This window comes from Xyrauchen texanus, chromosome 41 (genome assembly GCF_025860055.1).
Source record: "Xyrauchen texanus isolate HMW12.3.18 chromosome 41, RBS_HiC_50CHRs, whole genome shotgun sequence".
Lineage (NCBI taxonomy): Eukaryota > Metazoa > Chordata > Actinopteri > Cypriniformes > Catostomidae > Xyrauchen > Xyrauchen texanus.
In genome coordinates, this window is record NC_068316.1 from 24515639 (window position 1) to 24531316 (window position 15678).

The 15678-nt window shown below is 36.9% G+C and overlaps 1 protein-coding gene across 1 annotated transcript in view; it reads left to right on the forward strand.

The window, feature by feature from the left end:
* The window catches only part of LOC127634048 (piezo-type mechanosensitive ion channel component 2-like), a 171881-nt gene that overhangs the window by 137029 nt on the left and 19174 nt on the right, over positions 1-15678 (forward strand). Inside the window, exons 26-36 of the mRNA XM_052113448.1 lie at positions 423-666; positions 1152-1248; positions 2447-2612; positions 4853-4942; positions 5492-5613; positions 7177-7248; positions 7723-7826; positions 9778-9898; positions 10726-10794; positions 10883-11049; positions 13487-13680. Coding sequence (XP_051969408.1) covers positions 423-666; positions 1152-1248; positions 2447-2612; positions 4853-4942; positions 5492-5613; positions 7177-7248; positions 7723-7826; positions 9778-9898; positions 10726-10794; positions 10883-11049; positions 13487-13680 — 1446 coding nt within the window. The remainder of the gene's footprint in view (positions 1-422; positions 667-1151; positions 1249-2446; positions 2613-4852; positions 4943-5491; positions 5614-7176; positions 7249-7722; positions 7827-9777; positions 9899-10725; positions 10795-10882; positions 11050-13486; positions 13681-15678) is intronic.

Below are 15678 nucleotides of genomic sequence, written 5' to 3' on the forward strand. Positions count from 1 at the left end.
GTATTTCAATTTTGATTAAAAAGCATCCTTGGGTTCCCTCTCTCTCTCACTCTCTCTCGCTCTCTCTCTCTCGTCTCATACACACACACACACACACACACACACATTGAAACTCGTTTCATGACCAACAAATAGAAGCGCACCCCCACGACTTGATCAATACAACAGTTTCTATTGTCCGAAATAACTTTTAATATGTGAAACTTTTTATGTATCAAGTTATTTCGTCCTAATCAGCCTCACATATCTAAAGTGGAAAGCACCACGCTAACCTTCTCCCTCTCTAATCTTTTATAATAATGCCCATAATGTTTTGCGGTTGAATGTAAAAACAAAATTGGCTAAAAAGAAATTCTTAACTAACAGATATTATGGAACTAGAAAAATAAATCTAGTCATATTTTTCTATGTCATTTCTGCAGGTCATATCTGGATATGTTGAAGGTGATCGTGTTCAGCTATCTTTTCTGGTTTGTCCTCACTATCATCTTCATCACGGGTACAACACGCATAAGCATCTTCTGTATGGGCTACCTGGTCGCCTGTTTCTACTTCCTGCTTTTTGGGGGCGAGCTGCTACTAAAGCCAATCAAAAGCATCCTCCACTTCTGGGACTTCCTGATAGCATACAACATTTTTGTAATCACCATGAAAAACATCCTCTCAGTAAGTATCTCATAAAACTACACAGTAATTTAGAAATAAAATAAATACAAATTATAGAGGAAAAAAACTATTTTTATTTATTCATAAATTACAGTGTACAGCATATATCAAACTTTTAATTCAAAGGTGTTGCCTGTGTTGGTAAATTAGCCTGAAATATTACCAAGACAGTAAAAGGCTGACATAAATTAAAACATATGGGACCCTTCTGTGTTTATAGCGCTCTGCATTTTTGTGGGTCTGAATTCAGAGGTTGTGAAGTGGAGCGAAGTGTGTGTGAATCTGCGATCTGACTCACACATGCACAAACATGCACTCATACACTAGTGTACTCTGGGCCCACTCACAGTACATCAGCTGTATGGAAATATATGGAAAAGGACTAAATGTATTTCTCATAAACTAAAAATTGCAAACAAATTAATTTGTTATGTTATTTCTTTGGTGCTGAATGTCATTGTGGTTTCTCTTCTTTTGGCTCTCAGATAGCTGCTTGTGGATATATAAAAGCATTGGTGGTCAATCACTGCTGGCTGATCCAGTTGTTCAGTCTGGCTTGCACTATTAAGGGATATTCAAAACGTAAGTTATGGTTCAAAGAATTGAAATTGGGTCCAAATGTCTGAGACCACATTAAAAATCTAGGATTCAAAATCAGATTTAAACATGTAAAAAAAAAATAATAATAATGTTTTGTTGTAAAATGAATGAGAACGATTCTGCACTATTCCAAGTTCACCAATCCATACATGTTAACTCCTTTACACAAAAGGTACATTTTCTTGCTTCCAATGAAGAACACAAGATGCTCATTGGAAGATTTTCATCAGGTTTTGCATTAACTTATGTGGAGTTTTCAGTTCAGTTAATATGCTGATAATATACAGTAGCTTTCTAATTCTAGTATTGAATTAGACAAATGCAAAATAGAAACTTTTCAACAAATGGTCTCAGACTTTTGGCCCTCAGAAGTGCACTGAAGATATGACACATTTCTCAATGCACACATACAAAACACACTCTGACATCCATATCAATACACCCACACAATTTTATCTGCATCATTTATTCAAATGGCCTGCAGTCAGGGCTGGACTGGTAATCTTGCATACTGGGCATTTTCCCAGTTGGCCGACGCACTTTGGGGCCAATCGGGGCGACTGGCCATCGGGAGAACCGAGCGGGCCAGTGGATCGCCCCCGAAACGTGCCGAATGGGCCACGATAAGCTAAAATGATTTGCCGCGTTAACAGAAAGGACCACAAAATGGTCCAAAAGGCCAGTTGCCATGTAAAATCCCGGGCCGATTTCTCTTCCCAGTCCAGCCCTGCCTGCAGTGCTCTATAATACAGCAAACAGAAAATAGGAAAAAAGTATGCATTTGCTCCATATTTTGCTTCCTATATGCATCACAGGAGATTAATGTCTTTCTTTCTTCTGCTGTGTAACATGAGAAAAATGGCGCCATCTGGGGGAAAATATAAAAAATGTCATTTTAAAGCCAGGGCTCTGGCATGAAAGCATAATATCATAGAATTCATGATTTTATGCTTTAATGGCACTGGGATTAAATTTTGCCATTTTAATGGGTTTCAATTGGGACATTTTTGTATTCCACCAAAAATACACACCTTTGGCAAAATGTATGCCGTTGGGATTAACACAGCCAAATGAAAAAGACAAAAATGTCCCTAAGGTCACACAAGGGTTAACTTTACTTCAATAGATCTTGATTAATGTGCAAATGCTTTTAATTTATCTACTGTATGTGTTTCTGCAGCGGAGCAGCAAGCGAATAAACAGTGTGAGCTGCCGAGTGATGAGGCGGGTATAATTTGGGACAGCATTTGTTTCGCTTCTCTCCTGCTGCAAAGACGAGTGTTCATGAGCTACTACTTCCTGCATGTTGTAGCAGACATCCGCTCTTCACAGGTCCTTGCCTCCAGGTACACACACACACACACACACACATCCTCTGTGTAATTAGTGTTTTCTTTTCATTTTTGCCTGTGCGTGGATAGTCACTTACTGTAGCGGATTATTCTGGGTTATCATTAACAATGATTTTGACTCATTTCTCATTTTGTTAAAACCAGGAATTTGTTACTGTACTGTAATACACTTAATGGAAGACAAGTTTGCTGCTTTTTTTTTTTTTTGGATTAAAGCAGTCAAATTAATTCTTCAGTAAAATTATTGTTATTGTGTAAACATTGTGTAAAGTTGTTTAAATCATCTGCAATACTTTTCTAGATGGAAATACTTTGTTATGTGTTTCCTGTGAGTGGAGTTTGTAAAACTCATCGTCATGTCCACTTCAGATAACTGGGATTGCTCTTTTAGCTGGACATGACATGAGTTAAAAGATTGGATATGATTGGATATAACAGGGTTTGTAAGTGATTCACTGACACCAGTCTCACGTTAACACGCGTAAAGTTTGTGTAATACAAGAATGCAAACTACTCACCTTTCAAATTTTGTTGCCTTTTCTGAAGCTAATTTGCACAGATTTTTTGGGGGTAAAATTTTCTAAATGTACCTTTTTAAAATCACTTATAAGGGTTATTTTAAGATAAAAAAAAATAGAAAAAACTTTAAATACAACAAACAAATCAACTGAAAGTATACATCTGGTTTAATTTAATCACCTTTTTCACCTCTCATGAGTTTGCATCCATAATAATATGACAACAACTTTCAAACCAGTGTTGTAGTTGCATATTTTACATGTTTATTTTTTTCTTCTTGCCCACTTGGCTTCCATTGTAGGTGTGTTACTGTAACACATTTCCTGGTCATTTATGGGTGTTTCCTTTAACGTGATGCACTTTTAGCATTGTGAATTTGTTTAAGGTAAAAAATATATTTTTTTAAATAGTGAGAGTTTGAAAATGTTTTATTGTATATATGTACAGTATATGCATCACAGGAGATTAATGTCTTTCTTTCTTCTGCTGAACACAAACAAAGGTTTTTAGAAGAATATATTAGCTCTGTAGGTCCTTAAAATGCAAGTGAATGGTTGAAAGAACTTTGAAGGTCAAAAAAGCACATAAAGGCAGCATAAAAGTAATCCATATGATTCCAGTGGTTAAATCCACGTCTTCTGAAGTGATACAATAGGTGTGGTTCAGAAACAGATCAATATTTATTTCCTTTTTTTTTTACTATAAATCTCCATTTTCACTTTCAAAATATGATAGAATGTGAAAGTGAAATTGGAGATTTATAGTAAAAAATTACTTTTTGGCTAATTTCATAGGGCACATTTATGTATCCTAAATACAAACAATTAAATATTTTCACACATTTTGCATATTTGGCAAAATTACAGCTTGGTTGAAAATGATGCCTAGTAAAATACTCTGCTTTCAGTTAAAATTGTTTTCTTCAAACAAAACTTCATCTCATATTTCATCTCAAGAATGCTCTTCACTGACATTTGTGTTGTCTTGGATAACAAATAAACTAACTTTTAAGAAAACTTTATCACAGGCAAAATTGTTGTGGTGTTTATTTCACTCTTTGTATAGATTATCATCATTTTAAAGATGTAATAATGCATATTTTTATAATGGATTTGCATAGTTTAATATTGAGGTCTTTTTCTGGGACAAGGCTACAACAGTAAAATCTATACATAAAAGGCATTGAAAAGTATCAAAAATGAACAATCAATGCATGGTAAAAAGTTTCCAAGACATTTTTAATGTGACCTCCATGTAAAACAAAACAAAAAAGTTGAAATCTGTTCATTTTAATTAAAATCAACACTAGGGGCATGGAATTGCCCAAAGTTGAAGAAACACATCTATTATGAAACAAGAATATAAAAACTGAAGGAAAATCTTGTCTGTGGTAATCAACATCATGCAACAGATCCATAGACAAACAATATATCAACATTCAGAAAATATGATTAGCTTTGATTCATTCAGTTCAAATATATTATGACCCATTTGCTTTTCAGAGGTATTACAGCATTCATTCTCACACATTTTGACCTGGATTTGAATCTGCGGTATTTTGTTTGTGTGATCATTGCTGCCAAACAGCTAACTTTTGAGCTCAACTCATTTTGACGTGCACATTTCACAAAACGTAACAATTTTATTTGCAAGAGGATCCCAGACGGATAAATCAGACTGTGGTTTGTTTGTTCCTTTCTCTGTTTATCTGTCAGAGGAGCTGAGTTGTTCCAGGCGACCATTGTGAAGGTGGTTAAAGCCAGAATAGAGGAGGAGAAGAAGTCCATGGACCTACTGAAGAGACAGTGAGTTCATTAAACACTCAATGACGACAGTGTGGGACTCACAATGTTTCATTGTTTGCTGCCAGCTGCTGTGCTCTCTTTTCAGTCTCATGAAATCATGTGATTATGGATGCATGAACACAAACACTCAACACACAGTAAATGGATGCTTATTGGTTCCAGTTGGAAAAATCTCTCTTATTTCTGGGCCTATTATTTAAATGTTAAAATACTTTCTTCTTCCCCAGCTCCTTGCCCATTCTTAGGGACACTTTAAACAGTAGTTGTTTTTTGAATAGATTATTTTTATCTGAAGTGTGTGTTAGTAGGTCAAATCTGTGGTGTGTGTGTGTGAGAAAGACATGCAGGACATCGCAGCATTGCCAAGATCTTGTCTGTTTTCCTCTTAATCTGTATGCACACACACACACACACACAAGCCCCAACGTGTAGACACATGCAAACGCTCTGCCTCATTATCTACAGTTATACAGAACTTTAATTGTGTTCAAGACAAGCAAGAACCCAAATAAGGTCAGCTCTCATTCTCTCTTTCTCTGTTTCTCTCAGGATGGACCGCATTAAAAGCAGACAGCAGAAGTTTAAGAGAGGTAAAGAGAGGATGTTGTCTTTGGCTCAGGAAAGTGGGGAAAGCCAATCAGTGGTTAAGGAGAAAGAGGATGATGATGAAGGTAAGTTTAGATGAGAGATCATGTATGGCTCATTCAGAGCACACTGCCGGTGTGATGTTTGCTTCCAGAATTTGCTGGTATTTAATTTAATCCATTCTTTCCTCTACCAATGAAATGTTCACCTGTGCCACTGGAATCAACACAAGCCCAAAACATGATCGATTCACCCCCGTGCTTAATAGTTGGAGAGGTGTTCTTTTCATGAAATTCTGCACCCTTTTTCTCCAAACATACCTTTGATCATTGCGGCAAGTTAGATTTTAATTTCATAAGTCCGCAGGACTTGTTTCTAAAATGCATCAGGCTTGTTTAGATGTTCATTTGCAAACTTCTGATGCTGAAATTTGTAGTGAGGATGCAGAAGTGTCATTTCTTCTCATGATTCTTCCATGAAGGTCATATTTGTGCAGGTGTCACTGCACAGTAGAACAGTGCACCACTACTCCAGAGTCTGCTAAATCTCCCTTAAGGTCTTTTGCAGTCAAACAGGGGTTTGATTTGCCTTTCTAGCAATCCTACAAGCAGTTCTCTCTGAATGTTTTCCTGGTCTTCCAGACCTCAGCTTGAACTGCACCATTTCTGTTAACTGCAATTTATTTATTACATTACGAACTGAGGAAACGGCTACCTGAAAACGCATTGCTATCTTCTTATATCCTTCTCCTGCTTTGTGGGCATCAATTATTTACATTTTCAGAGTGTAGACAGCTGCTTAGAGGAGCCCATGGCTGCTGATTGTTGGGACAGGATTTGAAGAGTCAGAGATGTAGAAAGCTTGGAAATTTGCATCACCTGTCCTTTCCAAATGATGATTGTGAACAAGCCATAGCCCTAACAAGCTAATTATGACCTTAGTAAAAGCTATCTGAGAGCTCAAATCTCTTGGGGTGCCCAAACTTTTGCTTTTCATTTTTTCAATCCAAAATGTTACTAAATAAAAATAATACACTAATATTGCTTAAAATGTTGATAAGAATGTTTCATCTTTAACTTTATGCCTTTTGGAGATTAGTTCATCTTCTGCTCACTTAACTATTCACAGCAACAGGAATTTTGACCAGGGGTGCCCAAACATTTGCATGACACTGTGTATGTATATATATATATATATATATATATATATATATATATATATATATATATATATATATATATAAAAAATTAAGGATAATTCCCTCTCAAAACAAGTTTATTTTTTAATCAACACTGTTGCGTTAAAAAGGTTTCGGAGTTGAATATTACGATTGTGAAGGTCATAGCGATAATGGCTTAATTACATGCATTAACAGGCAGATAACTTGTTTGTGGTTTTTTTTGTTGTCAAAATGAGACATTTTAGTCCACACTTTAGTCCAAAATCATGGTCAGCATATTGAAAGTTGTACAACAGTTCGTAAATTCCACGAGTGCCTGCACTTAACACCAGCATTAAATGCATTGCAATGAAATCTAAAACACATGAAAGGGGCATACCAGGCCTCACAGTAAATGTCTGATCTTTTAAAGGGTTTTAATGTTTCTTAGAGACGTTGTGTTCATGAAACAATGTTTTCTCCTTTACAGAGGAGGTCAGCAAAGAGAAGAAAAAAAGCAAAAGGAAGCAGTGGTGGAAGCCTTGGGTTGATCATGCATCCAGTTAGTGTCATCTCTTAATCTTTGAACGTTCATCATTTCATTCTCAACTGATTTCCTTACTATTTAAACATTGCTTTGTTAACATATTGAAAAGCTGAAAATCATTTAACTAGACAATATAGATATATTAAGGTGAAGATGGTGAGGTGAGGGATGCCGGAAGAATCATCACCAGTGCGTGGGAAGCAGTTGCTTATATACATCTATATATATATCTTGGGGGTGTGATTGGCAGGCCTGTAAGATTTGAAATGCGTGCTAATGGAGATTCTTGCTTTATTCACCTGGTTCTTTGGTGTGTCTCATGAGAAAAACACTCTTGAGACCTAAGCAATGAAAAAGCAACCTCTGAACAATAACATTTTCTTCTTTGTATTCCAAAGATTATATGAAAAATGCATAATTATTTAAAAAATATATTTGTGAATATTGTTTTGACTTGATATGTCTATACTGATATGATGTCTCTTTTAGTGGTCCGAAGTGGCAGTTATTACTTATTTGAGACGGACAGTGAGGAAGAGGAGGAAGATGATGACAAAAAGGATGATGAACCTCCCAAGAAATCAGCATTCCAGGTAAATAACTGGAAACGTCCACGCTATACTGCATGTGCACCATTAACATTGTAATGTTTTGCTCAAGTGCATTGTTCACAAACAAAAACCTGTGTAACTTCAATGGCTCTGTGGTATGAAAGTGTCTCACTGTATTTTTTTGTTCCCCCAGCTTTTAACAGTGTTTTGTTATTTGCCAGACCACTAACTGCTAGCTTCCTGCATGGAAGAGTGGTAACAGCAATAGCACAGACCCTCACACCCTGATTAACTCCATCTCATCTTTTATAGAGAGCTATCCGAAAGTTTGCCTCTGTTTTGCTGGCTTTACCAAAGTCTGTCATTAAACTGCCCAAAACTATTCTGCAATATGTAATCAGGGCAGCCAAGGTACTTCGCAATGCCTATTATATCTCCTCTCTCTCTTTGTATGCTGTAGTATGTGTCAGCTCTATCCTATTTGAGCACTGCATTACTTGTCACCCCAGTTGCACAATATACTTGCAGCTCTGTCTTTAACTTCTATCCACGCATCTCATGCAATTATGAAGCTGAAGAGCCACTTGGCTCTTCCAGTTGCACGTCAACTTGCTGTAAACAGAGCCAATATGGTGCATGCCAAGTAAATGTAGTGTATTATGCAGTATTGCAATAGATGCATGCAAGAGAGCTTTTTTCTTCCTGGGAGAGTTTTCATGGGTTTGGTTGTGCCAGTTAAACAAAGGCTGCGTTTTTCTCCTTTGTGAACAGTGTAATCATTCTTTATTTTTTTCTTTCTATTTCTATTTCCCCTGAAGCTCATTTTCTGTGTTGTGCATTGTGTTGCTGTCTTGATTTACAGGGACTTATTTTGCACATTTGCTATTTTGCTACCTTAGCTAAAGGCTAGTTTTAATCCTGTATTGGAATGTTTGGCAAGTTTGTAAGTTCTGCATGAACAGTGAGGTCAAAAAGTCTGAGACCACATTGAAAATCTGGAATCCCCAAAAATGAAAATAAACAAAATGTAAGAATGTGAAAATCTCAAAACATAGAATTAACAAGAAAATGATGATGGAAATTATTCTGCACTATGTCTAACATTGACCACGTTAAAGGAATAGTTCACTCAAATTCTCTCATCATTTACTCACCCTCATGCCATCCCAGATGTGTATGACTTTCTGTCTTCTGCTGAACTCAAATTAAGATTTTTAGAAGAATATCTCAGCACTGTAGCTCCATACAGTACAAGTGAATGGTTTTCAGAACTTTGAAGCTCCAAAAAGCACATAAAGAATACATAAAAGTAATCAATAAGACTCCAGTGGTTTAATCCATGTCTTCAGAACCAATATGATAGGTGTGGGTGAGAAATAGATCCAAATCCAAGTCCTTTTTACTATCAATTCTCCTCCCAGCCTAGTAGGTGGCGATATGCACAAATAATGTGAATCACCAAAAAGGAAATGGTAAAAGTGAAAATGGAGATTTAAACAAAAATATGACTCAAATATTGAAGAAAACTAGCAAAAATGCAACATTTAAGTATTTTAATTAGTGGTATCAGACGTTTGGACCCCACTATAAGAGTCTTGTTTTCAGTAGAAACTTGATTCCAAATACACTGTAAAAATGTTTTGTCAGGTCACCTATAAAATGTGGTATTAAAAGTCAAATTAATTAAATTAAAAAGTAATTTATATCTAAATGACCTTTGTATTCAAATCCAAAATATTTAACATGACTGAATCAACCTGTTCTATATTAGGCTACATCAACAAAAGTCATTTTTAAGGGTCTAATGTTTTAGAAATAGATCCTTTAGAAACAATTATTTTAGAAATAACTTTTTACAGTGTAACAATGTGTTTCAGAATACTTATCTGGGTCTAAGAATCAAAAGGAATTAGACATAGAATTAAAAATGCTCTAACCTAACTTAAATACCTGCAATATTTTTATTTGTCTGACATAACCCTTTGCTTCTCAGTTTGTGTACCATGCCTGGATAACTGACTCTAAAACAGCCATGAAAGAGCGGAGTAAGGAAAGACGTCACTTCTGGCAAAGATACACAGAGGGTCGCACGAGCAGCAAGGACCCGAAGGAAGGTATGCTCAAATATCTAGTTTTAAACAGACCAGAGGACTTTGTCCGTAGGGATTTGTTTTAACGTCTGTAATGTTTGCATTTGTCTCGCCTGCCATGTTCTTACGTCTCTCCGCTCTGTAGCTCTCTGTTGGGATGGCATGTTTGGGTCATTAATAGGCACTTTGTGCGTGCGAATACAACTCATGGAACTTCAAGCACCTAATTAAAACCCCTTTGCTGTAAATGGAAGCCTTGCAGCGTCCACTAGCAAACTCTGCCAGCTCCCTCCTGGTGGGCGGCTTCCAGGCCTCTGCATTCTTTAGACCATGGGATGAAGAGTGCCGTGTTGCATTCGCTATGGTCAATTCATCCCATATGATGGCTGGACAAGGTTTCAAGATCTTGCCAGCCAACAGATTCAGACCTAGCCTTGTGGCTGCCAGCTAGAGCCAATAAAACATTCAGTTAACATACTGAAAAAATACTTTGTCCAGCAGAAGTATACTCACATTTTTCAAATTTATTCCACTGAAAAAGTAATACATTACAGTAATGAGTCCATGTAGCTGATACCGAACAAGGGGAATTCTTTGGCAGCTTGGTAAAGATAAAAAAAAAAAAAATTTTGTTACACCAGGCGCCATTGCTGTATTTTAAGAAGTATGTCATCTTGTTATTGTAGACAAGGTTTATATATATATATACACACACACCATGATTTGTGTTTTATTTATTATAATTTTTTTATGATGATGATATGGTAGTGCCATGTTTTTCAGACTATTACTATACCATTGTTACATAAGAATGACTCTTTTTTCTTCTTCTTCTTCTTCTTTTTTTACAGTACACATTTCCATCGAGGATGAAAACCAGGAGGAGGTTGTTCAGGAGGAGGACATGTCTGATGGTCCAGGTAAGACCCCAAACTTCAATCATTATCTCAATATTATAATGTTACAAAGAGATACAGTCGTCATATTTGCAAGCTCTCTCTGCTCCAGATAACATCCTGAAAAGAGTGTTTAACATAGTGAAGTTCTCATGGGTGCTCTTCCTGGCCCTGGTGGACAGTTTCACCGGCTGGCTCAACTCTATCTGCCAAGAACACATTGATATCTCCACTGTCCTACGTACTGAACGCTGCATGCTCACTCGTGAGGTCAAAAAGGTACTGATGTCGTAATGATTTATAGTAGCCATATTATAGAGCTCTTAAAATGGCACTGCACAATGCTTTCGATTTATATTGAATCAATTAAAATTGTTCATTTGAAAATGTATATTAATTTATATACAGTATCTCACAAAAGTGAGTACACCCCTCACATTTTTGTAAATATTTGATTATATCTTTTCATGTGACAGCACTGAAGAAATGGAACTTTGCTGCAATGTAAAGTAGTGAGTGTACAGCTTGTATAACAGTGTAAATTTGAAAAATAACTCATCACACAGCCATTAATGTCTAAAACACTGGCAACAAAAGTGAGTACACCCCTAAGTGAAAATGTCCAAATTGGGCCCAATTAGCCATTTTCCTTCCCCGGTGTCATGTGACTCGTTAGTGTTACAAGGTCTCAGGTGTGAATGGGGAGCAGGTGTGTTAAATTTGGTGTCATCGCTCTCACACTCCCACAAACTGGTCACTGGAAGTTCAACAAGGCACCTCATTGCAAAGAACTCTTTGAGGATCTGAAAAAAATAATTGTTGCTCTACATAAAGATGGCCCAGGCTATAAGAAGATTGCCAAGACCCTGACATTGCGCTGCAGCACGGTGGCCAAGACCATACAGCAGTTTAACAGGACAGGTTCCACTCAGAACAGGCCTTGCCATGGTTGACCAAGGAAGTTGAGTGCACGTGCTCCGCGTCATATCCAGAGGTTGTCTTTGGGGAATAGATGTATGAGTGCTGCCAGCATTGCTGCAGAGGTTGAAGGGGTGGGGGGTCAGCCTGTCAGTGCTCAGACCATACGCCGCACACTGCATCAAATTGGTCTGCATGGCTGTCAGTCCTAGAAGGAAGCCTCTTCTAAAGATGATGCACAAGAAAGCCCGCAAACAGTTTGGGGCTGCATGAGTGCTGCTGGCACTGGGGAGCTACAGTTCATTGAGGGAACCATGAATGCCAACATTTACTGTGACATACTAAAGCAGAGCATGATCCCCTCCCTTCGGAGACTGGGCCACAGGGCAGTATTCCAGCATGATAACGACCCCAAACACACCTCCAAGACGACCACTGCCTTGCTCTAGCTGAGGGTGAAGGTGATGGACTGGCCAAGCATGTCTCCAGACCTAAACCATATTGAGCATCTGTGGGGCATCCTCAAATGGAAGGTGGAGGAGCACACGGTCTCTAACATCCACCAGCTCTGTGATGTTGTCATGGAGGAGTGGAAGAGGACTACAGTGACAACCTGTGAAGCTCGGGTGAACTCCATGCCCAAGAGGGTTAAAGCAGTGGTGGAAAATAATGGTGGCCACACAAAATATTGACACTTTGGGCCCAATTTGGACATTTTCACATAGGGGTGTACTCACTTTTGTTGCCAGCGGTTTAGACATTAATGGCTGTGTGTTTAGTTATTTTGAGGGGGACAGCAAATTTACACTGTTATACAAGCTGTACACTCACTACTTTACATTGTAGCAAAGTGTCATTTCTTCAGTGTTGTCACATGAAAATATATATTCAAATATTTACAAAAATGTGAGGGGTGTACTCACTGTAAGATACTGTGTATATATATATATATATATATATATATATATATATATATATATATATATATATATATATATATATATATATATATATATATATATATATATATATACCTTTCAACTTATAACCACCCAAATGTAACATTAACAAATATCAACCTTTAAATAGCTATATAATAGAAATGATTTTAACATTGAAAACGCTACACACATCAGCTTTAAAAGATCATGTACATTCAAATAGAAATGTCATGAAAGTTTGATCCATATGTTTTCATATACAGTATGTACAATGTTCTCATGATCATGGAAAATCTGGAAAAATCAGGACATTTTAAGTGTTAATTTCAAGCCTGGAAAAGCAATGTAAATTATTAGAATCTGAATAGAAAAGTCACTGAAATTTCTTGAGTGAATATACATTTCTCTAGTTATACCCAACTCAAAATATTTAATTAGCTAAAAATTGCTCTATGTAAGTGTAATCTCTCTCTCTCTCTCTCTCTCTCGCTCTCTCTCTCTCTCTCTCTCTCTCTCATATATATATATATATATATATATATATATATACATATATATACTGGATATATACACTTCTTCTTGCCTATTAATTTCCATGACTTTTCCAGTCATATATACTGTATGTGTAAATAGATATGACTAGAACAGTTCTGGAAGTTTATTGGTTACAAGATATGGAAACTCTGTATATACATATACATACCAAATCTTTAGGTTCATATTGTACATTGCTTGCAGAAGCTTACACAATCAATATTGCCATCACTGCTGCAATTAAACCACAAATTAATGAGCATCATGCACAGAATGGACAGAATGTAAATATTGAGGTTAACACCTCATTCGTTTCCTTGCAGGGGAACATTCCATCACGAGAGAGCATCCACATGTACTACCAGAGGCAAATGTGCAAGCCAACATCCACTGAATCCAGTCTGGACAGAACTGAAGATGTGTATTCAGACTTTAGTCTTCAACAGAGTGATCTTCCTCAGGAATGTTATGGGATGGATTACGTAGAGTCTGATTTCTCTAGAGACAATTTGTCCAGGTAAAGAAAAAAACAACAACATTTAAACAGTAACTGATCTAATTTAAAGGGGTCATGGAATGGTGAATAAAATTGTCCTTGATTTTTAGACTGTACTATTAAAAACACACTGTAAATTTCAGAACTCAAAACTTCCTCCCCAGTCTAAAAAGAGCATTTATAGCTGCCACTCTGCTGAAACGTCTCGTTTTGAAATTTGTCTGTTCGTAACATCACAAAACATTCCTCATTTGTATTTACACATCCCACAACTTGCGTCATCGCATCCTTGGCCCCACCCACTGGTGTGCAGTTCAAGTCAAGAGAGCAGGCCTTGTGTGGCTAACTATTCCTAACATAATACCAAAGGGGACCTATCTGAAATATATATATTTTTTTCATATACACATGAACTACACAGACTCCTTCCATGTATCTCGCCAGACACGGTGTCAAGTTACAACTCTGAAAAGGAGTTGCAATTCTCTCTCATTCAGCTGCTGCCTCTGTCATGAATGCGTTCTTTCACCCATCTGTGCAGTTTTTAATTGTTGGTGTGTGTTAACATAGGACGTATTTGATGAGGGACATCTTTGACGATGACGTCTTTGACCGTATCGGTGTGTTTCCGGTGATGTGCACCTATAGTATGTGTGCTTTGTTTCACTGTGCTTTGGACTATGATGTGTTCAGATTTTCAGTACATGTCAGCATGGATTGCTTGTGAACAGTCAAAATATGATTCAGGCCTTGCAAAGGAACTGTTATTGAAGGATGGGGCAGTTAAAAACACTTGAAAATCTTGAGTAAACCATTTCATTAATGAATACTTCAAATGACAGTCATGTCTGTTTGATATTTTATGGTGCTGAGTGATAACCGTTGTGGTAACACTATGTGATATGAACAGTTTAATATATTCAGATGCAATGTGTTGGATGTGTGTTATGTGTAAACCCTGCAATTTTGTTTTATAATGTCAAGGTTCATTCTCTTCCGGTTCAGTTTGCTGAATTTGAGGGTCTGCGTGATGTTAGTCAATCATAACAGTTGCCATTTACGTTGAAGTTTTAAGGAAGCGCTTAGGCCAAAACCAAGCGTTCCAGACAGAGGGGAAAAAAACAGGGTGGAAAATGATAACTTATTTCTAAATTGTGACTGTTTTGGTTAAAAAAAAACTTTATCATTGGACCTCAGGGAAGATAGTATATATATTTAAGCACTTTATGACCCCTTTAAAAGAGATAAGTGTATCAAACCAATACTGCTCTGGCTGACTTAATAGCTATTCACTTTGTTTATACAGTGGCCCCCAAAAAAGCATAGGCACTTGAGCCACACTTAAAATGTTATATTATTGAAATCCACTGCCTGGCCCCAAAAAAAGCAATTCTTTTAACCCTAACTGATGTATAGCTTCTCATTTCTTAAACAACCACCGTGGTCGTGGAAAAGATGTTACTGTGTTTCAGAAGGGGCAAATTATTGGCCTGCATCAAGCAAAGAAAACAACTAAGGTGATTGCTGAAATCACTGGAATTGGGTTAAGAAATGTCAAACGCATTATTAAGACCTGGAAGTATAGTGGTGAACCATCAGCTTCGTGGAAGAAATGTGTTTGGAAAACAATGGTTTCGGTTAAGTCTCATCCTAAAAAATGACAGTAGAACTCATGGCTATCTTTAATCGTGAAAGTAGGAGCATTTCCACATGCACAATGCGACGAGAAAAAGTTAATGTTGTCTGATTGTCCAGATTTACCCTATTCCAAAGTGATGGGCACGTCAGGTTAAGAAGGAAAGTGATGCACCCAACATGCATAGTCAGGGTTGGAGAGTAACGGAATACATGTAACAGGAATACGTATTTAAAATACTACATTTTAAGTAACTGTATTCCACTACAGTTGCAATTTAAATAATTGATCATTTGAATATAGTTACATTCAAGAAGTGGAAAACATTTTATATATAAATTATGCAATCCAAAGTGTATTTTAACAGCGGTGAAACACTTTCT